Source organism: Anabrus simplex, chromosome 5 (assembly GCF_040414725.1).
Source record: "Anabrus simplex isolate iqAnaSimp1 chromosome 5, ASM4041472v1, whole genome shotgun sequence".
In the NCBI taxonomy this organism is placed as follows: Eukaryota; Metazoa; Arthropoda; class Insecta; order Orthoptera; family Tettigoniidae; genus Anabrus; species Anabrus simplex.
In genome coordinates this window covers 435271014-435283184 of record NC_090269.1, presented here as the reverse complement: position 1 = coordinate 435283184, position 12171 = coordinate 435271014, and the positions used below count along the sequence as shown (strand labels likewise).

The 12171-nt window shown below is 39.9% G+C and overlaps 1 protein-coding gene across 1 annotated transcript in view; it reads right to left on the bottom strand.

The window, feature by feature from the left end:
• Positions 1-412: 412 nt before the first annotated feature.
• Positions 413-12171, bottom strand: part of LOC137501027 (gastrula zinc finger protein XlCGF8.2DB-like) — a 31676-nt gene continuing 19917 nt past the window's right edge. Inside the window, exon 5 of the mRNA XM_068227883.1 lies at positions 413-457. Within this exon, the coding sequence (XP_068083984.1) occupies positions 413-457 (45 nt within the window). The remainder of the gene's footprint in view (positions 458-12171) is intronic.

Here is a 12171-nt window from a genome sequence, read left to right as displayed (position 1 = left end):
GGAATTTCAGGAAACCAAATTGGTCAAAATTCACCACTGAACTGGATAAATGCGTTCGGTGGTTTGCTACCAAGCACAAAAATTACAAGCGTTTCATAGGTGCAGTTCTGATGGCGGCTAAGAAGAGTGTACCTAGAGGCCATAAAAAAGAATACGTTGAGACTGATGCACTCTATAACGAATATCTGCAGGGTGGTTATGAAGACATAGTTGATGAAACTATTTACAGCATGGATACTACCCGAAGAGAACGGTGGATTGAAACAGTTGAGAACATCGACCTAACCCATTCCAGTAAAAGAGCTTGGGGCTCCTCAGAAAACTTGGAGGAAGCACACCTTTGGTGAAGCAACAGGCTGGAGTTACTCGAGATGAAGTAGCATCTCATATCGTCACAACTTCCCAAACTCCATCACATCAGAAACATACCAAATACATACTGCGCCAGCTCCAAACCCTGAAATCAAGAACACCACCCACATCAAGGTATTCACAACCGTTTGCAGTGCAAGACATCAATGCTGATCTCAAAGACGTTAAACCAAATAAAGCTCCAGGTTTCGATAGCATTCATCCAGAATTTCTCATTCATTTAGGGAAGAATGCAAGAAGTTGGCTGGCAAGGTTTTATAACGACCTTCTACAGAATGGACAACTCCGGCAGAATTTAAACGAACGAAAATGGTTTCCATCTTGAAACCAGGTAAGCCTGCCTATGACCCAAGCACTTATAGACCAATTGCCCTTCTTAGTTGTTATAAACTGTTTGAGGGGCTAATCTACCACAAAATCAACGCAACTATTTTTCAGCATATTCCAGTTGATCAAGCCGGATTCAGGCCAAATCGCAGCTGCTGCGATCAAGTACATTCACGGACATCCCACATTGAAGCAGGTTTCCAGAAACAACTCAAGACCTCAGTTGGATTCATTGATCTTACAGCAGCATTTCACATAGCCTGGAGGAAAGGATTAATTTACAAGCTTCTCCGAATTGTACCCTGTAGGACCATCGTGCAGGTTATACATAATATGCTCAATGACAGAAGATTTCGAGTGTGTATGGGAAACAGTATGAATAGAGAAAGGAAGCTCAAAAAGGGATTACCTCAAGGATCGGTACAGTCTCCCCAACTGTTCAATTTGTATATCTCCGATCTCCCAGAAACATGATCACGAAAATTCTGTTATGCTGATTATATAACATTAGCTACTCTACATCGAGACCTTAGTGTGAGAGAAGAGGTGCTACAAAGGGACCTCTATCAAAACAAAAGTGTCATGTTTTCACCAGAATACTCGCCAAGCTGGCATTAAGTTTCACATACGTTTTTGTCATCGTGAACTTCGGTACAGCTGGCATCCAAAATATTTGGGCATTACACTTGATCGCACACTGTCTTACAAACAGCACCTTATGAATCTGTCCAAAAAGAACAAAGCACGCAATGATATCTTTCAGAAATTTTGTGGCTCTAGTTGGGGTTCATCAGCAAAGACTTTTAGATCTGCTTTGGGAATTGTTTTCTCGTGTGCTGAGTACTGTGCATCAGTTTGGCTGAATAGCCCACATACAAGACTCATTGAAATTCAACTGAATGCTAGCCTGCGGTTAATATCTGGTACTATCCAATCCATACCGCTTTATTGGCACCCAATTCTGTCAGGTATAATGCCGCCTGATTTAAGAAGATAAAATGCTCTCATTCGAGAGTTCGGGCAGATAGAAATGAACCCTCAAGTGCCTGTTCTAGATGATATTCCTGTTCTCAAGATAACGAGGCTCAAGTCACGTGATCCATCTTTGCGTCATGCTGTCACATTGCCGATGGGAATTTTCACCCTTTAGAAGAATGGAGAAGTAGCTGGAAAGATGCCACAGACAGTTCCTTGCGCAACATCTTTTCTGGTGAACATCATCTAGCGCGTTAGACTCGGACCACTCTGAATCGGGTGAGAACAAATCGTGGACGATGCACGGATGCCATATATAAGTGAAAATTTATTTCATCGCCAGAGTGCAACTGTGGTGCATCTCGGCGGACGATCCCCCATGTACACGACGTTCCTACACAGGTAGCCCGAACGACTTTTTGGAACCAACGGAGGAAGCCATACAGTGGATCACCCAACTGGACATTCTGCTACAAAACATGTTTCTTGTCTGTGTATATTGGTAAATATTACATACTTGTATATATGTATCTAACTTGTTGCCATACGCCAATATTAATAATACTCTCTTTCTAGATGTGATTTATTTATCAATATCCATATTGCGGTTTCCATTGATATTTGAATTCGGCGCGAGTTTGCAAGTCACGCCACTTTGAGGGTCGCTTGCTATTTTTCTCCCATTTGAACACGATGAAATCAGGAAGTGTCCTACATTGTCTATGCAGTATTTGCCTATAGGTACCAATGCGATTCAAGTGAAGGTCATTTGACAATAGATCCCTCACTCCTATCCATCCATTAATTTCTACAAATCTCACACCCAGTTTCCCTCATATCCATCCCCAATTACCCTCCATTCAGTATTCCTCCTGCACTGTATCCAACTGAAAGTGTTTCCTTAAACGTTTTTCCGTCCTGCTGTCACCAGATCTCAAACATCTCCAACTATGTTAGTACCAATTCATACTTGCCTTACGTTCTTGGTTCCAACATCAAATTTACCACGTTCTCCTTACCTTTGTCCCTCCCTTATATTTTCCTCAACCTTCGCCTTAAACTCTTTCCGGAATAACACTCTATCCTGGACCTCTTTCCTCCATGTACTGTCGCTACATGCCTGAGAATTAAGTCAGCCATGACTAGAGCTTCATCTCCACCCATCATTAGATCCCCTCCACGCCTAGTCCCTCTTAACTTCCCTGACGGCTGCTGAACTCACTTTCTACACCCTATAATAATAATAATAATAATAATAATAATAATAACAATAATAATATTTCATGGTGTGGGTTACCGTAGTCACGTCTTAATTCGTGAACCATGGGCAATGGTTGAGTGGCCTAGTAAGTGGTCCTTAGAGTCGGGATACCAGTTTCTATGGAATGCGAGTGGGCATTTCGGACATATTCTGAGTCATGACCCTCCTTGTGCTCAGGCGGCTAGGACTATACAATCCACCGGGGGTCCATAACCCGTTAGAGGAGAGATCCTCACTTGGACTATGTGTAAGTAGGGTAGAATCCTGCTTCATTAATATAGCAAACTCAGAACATCTTAAGCAAGCCTCGGACTTATGGGAATAACGGAGTCCCACTCGCATTTCACAGGCGAGGGACTCCCCGGGAACAACTTGGCGAACGAAACGGAATTCGATGGGGAGCTATTAATATTAATGGGGCTTATGGCAGAGAGTAGTACTGGCTGAGTCAGCAAAGATGATGCATCTGGATGTGCTAGGAACAAGCGATATTCGGGTACGGGGAGATAAGGAGGAAGAGAAAGAAGATTATAAAGTGTACTTGACGGGTGTTAGAAAGAGAAGGGCAGGGTATGCGTTAGGGCTGTTTATCAGGAATACAACTGCACGCAACATAGTTTCTGTTAGGCCCGTATATGAGCGAATGATGTGGGCAGATTAGGCACTTGGAGGAATTACGACGAGAATTGTCTCAGTGTATTCACCATGTGAGAGTGCAGATGAGGATGAATTTGACAAGTTTTAAGAAGCATTGGGTGACATCGTGGTCAGGGTCAACAACAAGGATAAGATAGTGCTAATAGGCGATTTCAATGCGAGAGTTGGAAACAGAACTGAAGGATACGAAAGGGTGATTGGTAAATGTGGGGAAGATATGGAAGCTAATGGGAATCAGAAGCGTTTGCGGGACTTGTGTGTTAGTATGGGTTTGGCAGATAGGAATACATTCTTCAAGCATAAAGCTATTAACCGCTACACATGGGAGACTAGGGGTACCATATCCATAATATACTATATCTTAACCGACATCGAATTCAGGAAATCTGTTAGGAATGTACGAGTTTTCCGGGGATTTTTCGATGATACAGACCACTATCTGATCTGTAGTGAACGAAGTATATCTAGTCATAGAATACAGAAAGTGAAATCTGTCTGCAAACGGATAAGGGTAGAAAATCTCCAGGATGAGGAAATTAGACAAAAGTACATGGATATAATTATTGAAAAGTTTCGAACAGTAGACGATAAGCAGGTTCAGTATAGAGAAAGAGAATGGGTGGCATACAGGGATGCTGTAGTAGAAACAGCAAGGGAACGCCTAGGAACAACTGTGTGTGAAGATGGGAAAGGGCGAACATCTTGACGGAACGATGAAGTGAGAGCAGCTTGTAAACGTAAAAAGAAGTCTTATCAGAAATGGCTTCAAACAAGCGCCCAGGCAGACATGGAACTGTACGTAGGTGAAAGATACAGAATGAAACAAATAGTTGTTGAATCCAAAAAGAAATCTTGGGAAGATTTTGGTAATAACCTGCGAAGGCTAGGTCAAGCTGCAGACTGATCGACGATGGAACTTCAAGACCCGGTGTCTAAATGAATGTACATGGCGCGCGAACCACAAGAAACCTTCACCCAGGGTGAAGACGAAGGGAGTCCGCAAATTTTGCTAGTTACAACCTGGCACAAATGACGGGCCATCACGTTGATGCGAAACTAGTTTCCCTGATTACCGTTGCACCTCGGGCAGATGTTACGGTGCACACCTATCAGACCACACTGACGACACTTTACGGAAGACTTAGCCATGCAGTTTCTAGAAACGCGTCCCTCCTTTTCGCAATTCAAACACTTAACAGAATTCAACAACTTACGACGAGACACATCTTGACTTAGAACGGCACCGGCTACGCGATCAGAGGAACGGGGCGATTCTAAATAGCAGACATGTAAAGGAATAGAGGTAATGGGAAATAAGTCTTCAACAATATATAAAAGAAATAACACAGAACTAGAGACCACCTTATAAACAGGCTAATTTAACTATGGCAGACCGAGAATGGTGGGAACAAGCACTACCTCGAGAAGAATAGTAATCATAGTTCCGACTCCGAACTCTGACAATCGTACAGGATAACGTTTTAAACTTGTATAATATCTTCCGTAAGAGACGAAAGCCACATCACAAAACATCCTTTCTCACCGTCCGACTGTCAAAGATCACACAACATGCAGATAAGACAGAAGGAAATGCTTTGGCTATCTTCACAGTATGAGCTGTCATCTGTCTAAATAGGGAAACATTATACATCGGGCATGGCATACATGATGTCAGGCAGCCACGGCATCTGAAGAATATGAAAAACGACAAGCTTATTCCGAGGCGTGGCTCAGTATTCCGAAATTGTTAATCACCCTTTGGTAACTTATCATCAGGCTTGATATTAACTCCTGCATACATTATCCACGTAAACTTTGGTGCATGCTTATGCAGTGACTATACCTACACAAAATGTCTACCGCCTATGATGTCGTAAATTAATATTTTGAGAGACGTCTTGTGGACCTTTTCTTCAGTCTTGGGAAAAACCATGCTTATTCACATATTATTAAGAAACTATTTTCGTGTGAATTTCTATGAAAGTCTAGTATTTAAATTAGTCCAGATTAATAATTATATAATGGTGTTCACTCAAGACACAATGAACCTGTTGGGGTTCATGAACGTGTTTCACTAACATTCTTAAGGTAACATAATTTCCAAAACCTAGCAACAATAGAGTTGTATCTTGCAGTATAATAATAATAATAATAATAATAATAATAATAATAATAATAATAATAGTGGTTTTATGCCAAGCAATTAAAAAAGGAAATATTTACAGTCTGCTGCTTAAGGGCATTAACTGTTAAGGACACTCACACATACGTATTTGTAGTAAATAGGAAATTTATAATAAATTTGTTATATTTTCTTTCTTCTAAAGCATACTGAAGTGGGTCATTTCTTAACATTATTTCGTCATTTTAATTTTTCGTTTACCAGGCATGTAGGTTGCAATTTTCCTTGTTATTGGCTAATGTTCGGTTAGTGTCCGTTTTTGGCGTGGTCTTGGTATGTCAGTGAGCTTAATTTTGCATGATCAATGGGTTGTAATTTTAATTGGCTTTGATTTAAATTTACGCACTTCAGATGTCTTGAGGTATTGTACATATTCTCAATTTTTTATCATGGTCCCCCTTCATCCTCAAAGACTTTTAGTTTTAGTAAATTAAATATTTTTATTATGAAAAAGGTAAACCGAGGAAAATTAAACATCCTTATTATAAAATATAAACCGAGGTAAATTAAATATTCTTATTATGAAACGGAAAACCTAGGTAATTTAAATATTCTTATTATGAAAAGGTAAACCGAGGTAATTTAAATATCCTTATTATGAAAATGAAAACCTGCAACCTGTTTTCCAGTCATTGACTGGGTCAGGGATGGAATGAACGAAGCAGATATAGGCTATTGGTACGATGGGGTCGCCACTCCGAAAGTGATTTATTAATGACTGACAGATACTATGAAATGAGAATGGAGAGTGTTGCTGGAATGAAATATGACAGGGAAAGCCGGAGTAGCCGGAGAAAAACCTGTCCCGCCTCCGCTTTGTCCAGCACAAATCTCACATGGAGTGACCGGCATTTGAACCACGGTATCCAGTGGTGAGAGGCCGACGCGCTGCCGTCTGAGCCACGGAGGCTTCACTATGAAAATGTAAACTGAGGTAATTTAAATATTTTATTATGAAAATGTAAACTCAGGTTTTTATTATGAAAGGTCAATGTAGCTTTACGCCTGCGATTTTATGCGGTTAGTTGTGTCGAACTTATATTCTGCTAAGTTCAGCTTACATTCTTTTGCGGTTAGTCTGGGAGGTTAGTTTCATCTTCGAGCCCCAAGGATGCTTCCCAAATGTTATGCCCCTATGAATAAATTACATTATTAAGCATTACACCACATCCCCAGTCCCATGTGCAGCCATCTGGTTCCCAGTTCAGCTCTGAGACCCCGAAATCACCTTCGAACATTACGCCCATTTCCTATATTACACCCCTATGAATAATGCATACGTATTAAGTCTTAAAGCCGCCATCTTTTCCCAAGTTCGGCTCCAAATCCGGGGTGGTTAAGTTAGGTTAACACCTCAGCGTAAGGTTAAGCCTACGCTTTTTGCCAGGGTGTGAGTTAGATTAGGTTAAGCGAGGTCAGCGTAACATTAGAACTGCACTTTTAGCCAGGGTGTAGGGAAGGAGAACCAGTTAGTATAACGCCTGGTCAGCAAGAGGCTAAGCCTACACTCTTAGCCATTAACAAGTTTAAGCCTACTCTGTTCTGTGGTTAGCCTTGGCATCGAACTTAGGTCTGTAAGGTTAACGTCCTTTGGCCAGGGTCGAACCCAAGATCTGCAAAGTTAAGTCTAGACATATCATGCCTAGACATCATGCCATGCCTCTTAGGTTAGGCTTGCCCTCTTAGCCGTTGGCTCTTGGGTAAGCTTGCACTATTAGGCATCGAACTTGTGTCTCTAAGGTAAATGCCCTTAAGCCTAGGGTTGAACCCTAGGTCTATAAGGCTAAGCCTAGGCACCTACCAGCGTAAGGTCATGTGAGGTTAATAGTGTGCTCTTATTTAGCGGAAACCGAGCAGTGGCGTACGTGAAATTGTGCGTACAAACGCCCTTGTGCATACATCTAAAGTCTGCAACTGCTACATGCCACTGAAGATACTGGTCACGGTGAGCATGAATCAGAGATTCTAGGAACAAATATGTGTGCATAACTGAGTAATGCCTCTTCAAAGCAAGACTTTTAAAAGAGTTACATATATCAGCTCATCGCACTTTCTGTTGCAGATGTGTCATCACGCTGAAGAGCTGCAGAAAACAAAGTGTCTTGCTCAGTGTGTAATACAACATGTTATTCCTTAATGTAGTAATTAACTGTATGGCAAGTGGCTTAGCTTTAATAACTTCAATAGATAGTGTCTTTAAAAAGATTAGCACATATTATTCTTACAGAGAAACAAGAAACTGTCCTCTTTACTATTTCCCATAGTCAAGATGAAACTTATGACAACTACTTAGGTTTAGACTTGGAGAATATATATGGTTAATTTAACCAGTTAAATGTCAGGCAACAGCTAGAAGCTTTAGATAACATTGAACGGTGTGTAACTTTTCAAAGCAGATTTTCAGTAACTACACATTCCAGTGCAGGTTTGTTTTCACATTAGGCAAGATCATGCTTACTCATAACAGCGTCCTCATTGACTTAATAGCATCCACATATGTGTACATTTGTAGCCTTCACTTATTCCTCGCAGATCTAGTAGCGTGTGCATACGTAGCCATCTCCTAGTTTTCATAGACGCAGTAGCTGCACGTATGTAGCCTTCTCCCCCTCCTAATAGTCTTTTGGGGCTAGCGCAGTGAGCCATGTGATCATTGCGAGAAGTCACTCTGAGCGTCAAAAATCACGTACACACAAAAGGCGCAACCATTAACTCAAGCAAGTGCTCTGTGTGTCTGTAAACCTCGAAATGTGTACTGTCACATGACTAGCTTAGACTAGAATTGTGCAAGAACTCTCCCCATCAGCCATCACCATTAGAAACAAATGTTCTCACTTGATGTCTCAAAGCAAGGAATTTCTAATCTCTAGTTAGTGAGACAAATAGTAGCTCAGCAGTATTTAAAGGAGTTCAAATACCAACTTCAAACATAAAAAGCACATGCAGTTTACTAAAATTCGGCCTTGTAGATTAATATAAAAGGAATCCTGCAAGAAGGAAAGTTGTCATCTCAAAGTCCTGAAGTCTATTTTAATATGTTCGATCTTCGCTTGGTCTGGTACTTTTTGAAGGTGCTCAGATATGTTAGCCCCACAGACTTACATAAAATAACGCATGCCAGATAAAATGTCGGCACCCTGACATCTCAAAGCAATGGGTACCTAAGTCTAAGTCAAAGCGATCAATACTGACTCAGCCTGATAGTGTTAGAATGTGCATCAGTACCTTAGCAGTACATAAAATAGCTCGTGAAGAACAAAATTTCGGTTACATCACCGACTTCAAATATTTCCAACACTCGGGGTTAACTATCATTTCGCATATGCATGTGGTTGTAAATTCACAAACCCGCCTCCTTTTGTTCGATACGAACTCGGCTTGTCGACTAAAGAAATCTCGCACTCTATCTGCTGTTTATTGGTAATCTAATGAACTCCACCTCATTTGTATGCGGTCGCAATAGTCGTCAATAAATTCAGACTGAGCACTCAAATGCATTCGGTTTGTAAAATTTATCAAAGCACATGCTCTGTACGATTATCTGTGAAATATAGAAAACGCGCGCGCGCACACTGACAGCCGCAAAATTCATAAACATACAGTCATCATCGTCCTTGCTGCCACTATATTACCTCAAAGTAAGCATTATTGCACACCGCCACACACCCTCTAGATATGAACCAATGAACTCCTACCACACACATTAATGAACACTTTCTTCAATCGGTCGACAATCAAGTGAACAATGTTCCACTCCACCTACTGGCGCACACTGCATCACCCTCCAACGCCACTGCTCGCAGAACTCTTCACGGAAGAACACGAGGAAAAATTAGTTGGTAGATAAAAAAATATTTCAGCCTACATGCTCCATGCTCAGACAGCTGCACATCCCAACCGAGGCCAGCCGAACCCATTGACGTCATGGAATGAAATCTTTCATAGCGGTAGAAAAACACCTGCAGTTCACCTTCGGGTGAGCAACAAAGAGCTGGTCCCTATTAAGCAGTCAACCAATATCGCGCAACAAGGCTAAGTCGGACAGGAGGACAGCTAAGGTCCAGAGGGAAAATTTCCCTCAAAATCACTCACCAACATGACTGATGGGGTCCTCCATGAAGCCTGTGACGTTAGGTTATGACTGTCGGGTCAGGGTTTTATTGTAACATCATATCTGTGATGTCATGATTAGGTCATAGGTCATTGATCTTGCTGACGCTACATCAATCAAATCTGATGATTCAGCAAAACTGAAATCGACAGCCTTGACTCAGAACCGGCTTTCCATATACAAGTTATATCAGAGACTGGTAGAAAATGTTTTACTAAAGATACGTTCTAAAATAATGCGAAAGAATTTAGCTGAAAGAGATCAAAAATAAAATGCAATATATGTTCAATTTCGATAATTTGTCAAAATTACTTATGTCAACAAGTAGACATTCCATCGTTTTCCTGAAAATTAAGGAAGCCACGTCATTTACGAGCTGTTCTGAAACTAGTACGTAAAGGGATTAGCACTGTCTTCCTTGGTTTGGAGCACACCATTATGCCATACTATTGATTAGCGACCTTTACCGGCATCTCTGTCTTATGTTATTGGAGTATTAACTGAGTATTCACATATTTAAATATTGCTCCGGCCACAAAATTCTAAGCATCGGGTCGTAAGTCATTCAAAGATTCCAAACTGGAATAGTATTTATGAACATAAATTCCAGCATATGGCATATAATCATTTCTCAGGGTAAAAATTCGCTTCGTTGTTCCCATATGCATTAAATAAATCGCGGATTCCGTTGAAGAGTCGCCGTCCGTTGAAACATTCATACCATATCCTTATGTCAAAAGAAATCATCCGATCCTCACCTAATATTCAGCGTAAGCTAACTCAATAATTCCGTATACTATCCTACTACTACCTACTATACCTTACTTAAAGAATAGAAATGCAAAAATCAAATCTATATCTAATTTATTAGCATGCTAATGTATAATAAAATTGAATAATATATATTCATTGGCAATAACGAAAGGAAAATCATGGAATTATAAGTATCATTCTCAAAGTGCTTGGTTTCCGGGATAAACATATTTGAAAGAACTTTAAATCTTCAACATATTTGCTTACATATTTGTTAATTATCAAATTATACCATATCTTCCATGTTTAAATTCATATAAGGGGAAAAATAGGGATCAGAACTTTATTTAACCAAGGATGAGTGGAATATCTTTCATTTAATGTTGTTCGGGATTTTCTTTGGGGCATAAGTTAAGTTTCATTTTGGTTTTCGGTCTATTTGACCAAAATTTATTTAGACGCATGTTTGGATTCTTGTTTGTGACTCACCACGTTACGAGATAAGCATTAGCATGTTTAAATATGGGTTTAAAACACCCATACAGTTACCAATATTCCTATCATAACCCAAAATGAATAAATTAAATCAGTACATCACCATATGTACAAAATAAACCAAATAATATTAGTACAGAGTGCCATAGATTTGATGGTACGTCATTCTAACCTGCGAAAATCGTGCGATACAGTTCTAGTCATGTGCCAATATATTTATATACTCCCAAATATTTCTTCGCTGTGCCATAGTTTCGATAAAGCAAACCGTACTCCGTATAAGCGCTAACGTGCTGACCTTCAAATACGTAAATGTGCGAGATTCCATTCTATTCCCAAATATATATAACGGGGCCGATGACCTTCGATGTTAGGCCCCTTTAAACAACAAGCATCATCATCATCATCAATATATATAACGTAATGCATAACAAACACGTAACCTCTCCATATCTTCCTCTGAAAGTTACAACGAAACACATAGTGCTTGGCTCGAGACATGCATTCAACTCAACATGGCCTATATCCTTTACTTGCAGTGCTGACCCAAATCTAAATATAATATGTAACACAGGAATTCGCATTTCAATTATCTATCCCATTCTTAAATAACGAACAGAAACATATCTCCTCATTCTACTTATAACATGCCACATTAACATTTCATTTCCTTTATATATATATATATTCCTCCATATTTAAAAAATATCATCATTCAATTCCATTAGAATAACCTCTGTGTTACGGACGCAATATTCAATATCCTGATTATTCTCTTATACACTGCAACTTCGTAATATTTCAAACACTTCTTTACCATATTATTATCGAACTGGCCATGATTGGTATACATATTGACTTGAAGTTCTAGGTTACGTCTTACATCTCGCTTATATTTATACATCCATAACAGGTTAAACGCTTCACGGTCTACACGTATTAATTGGCACAAAACATGCACAAATACTCAGTCAGATCTAGTTTCCAGTAACCTTAAAATTATCACATTAGCACTGTAATTATATAGCACAAAATAGC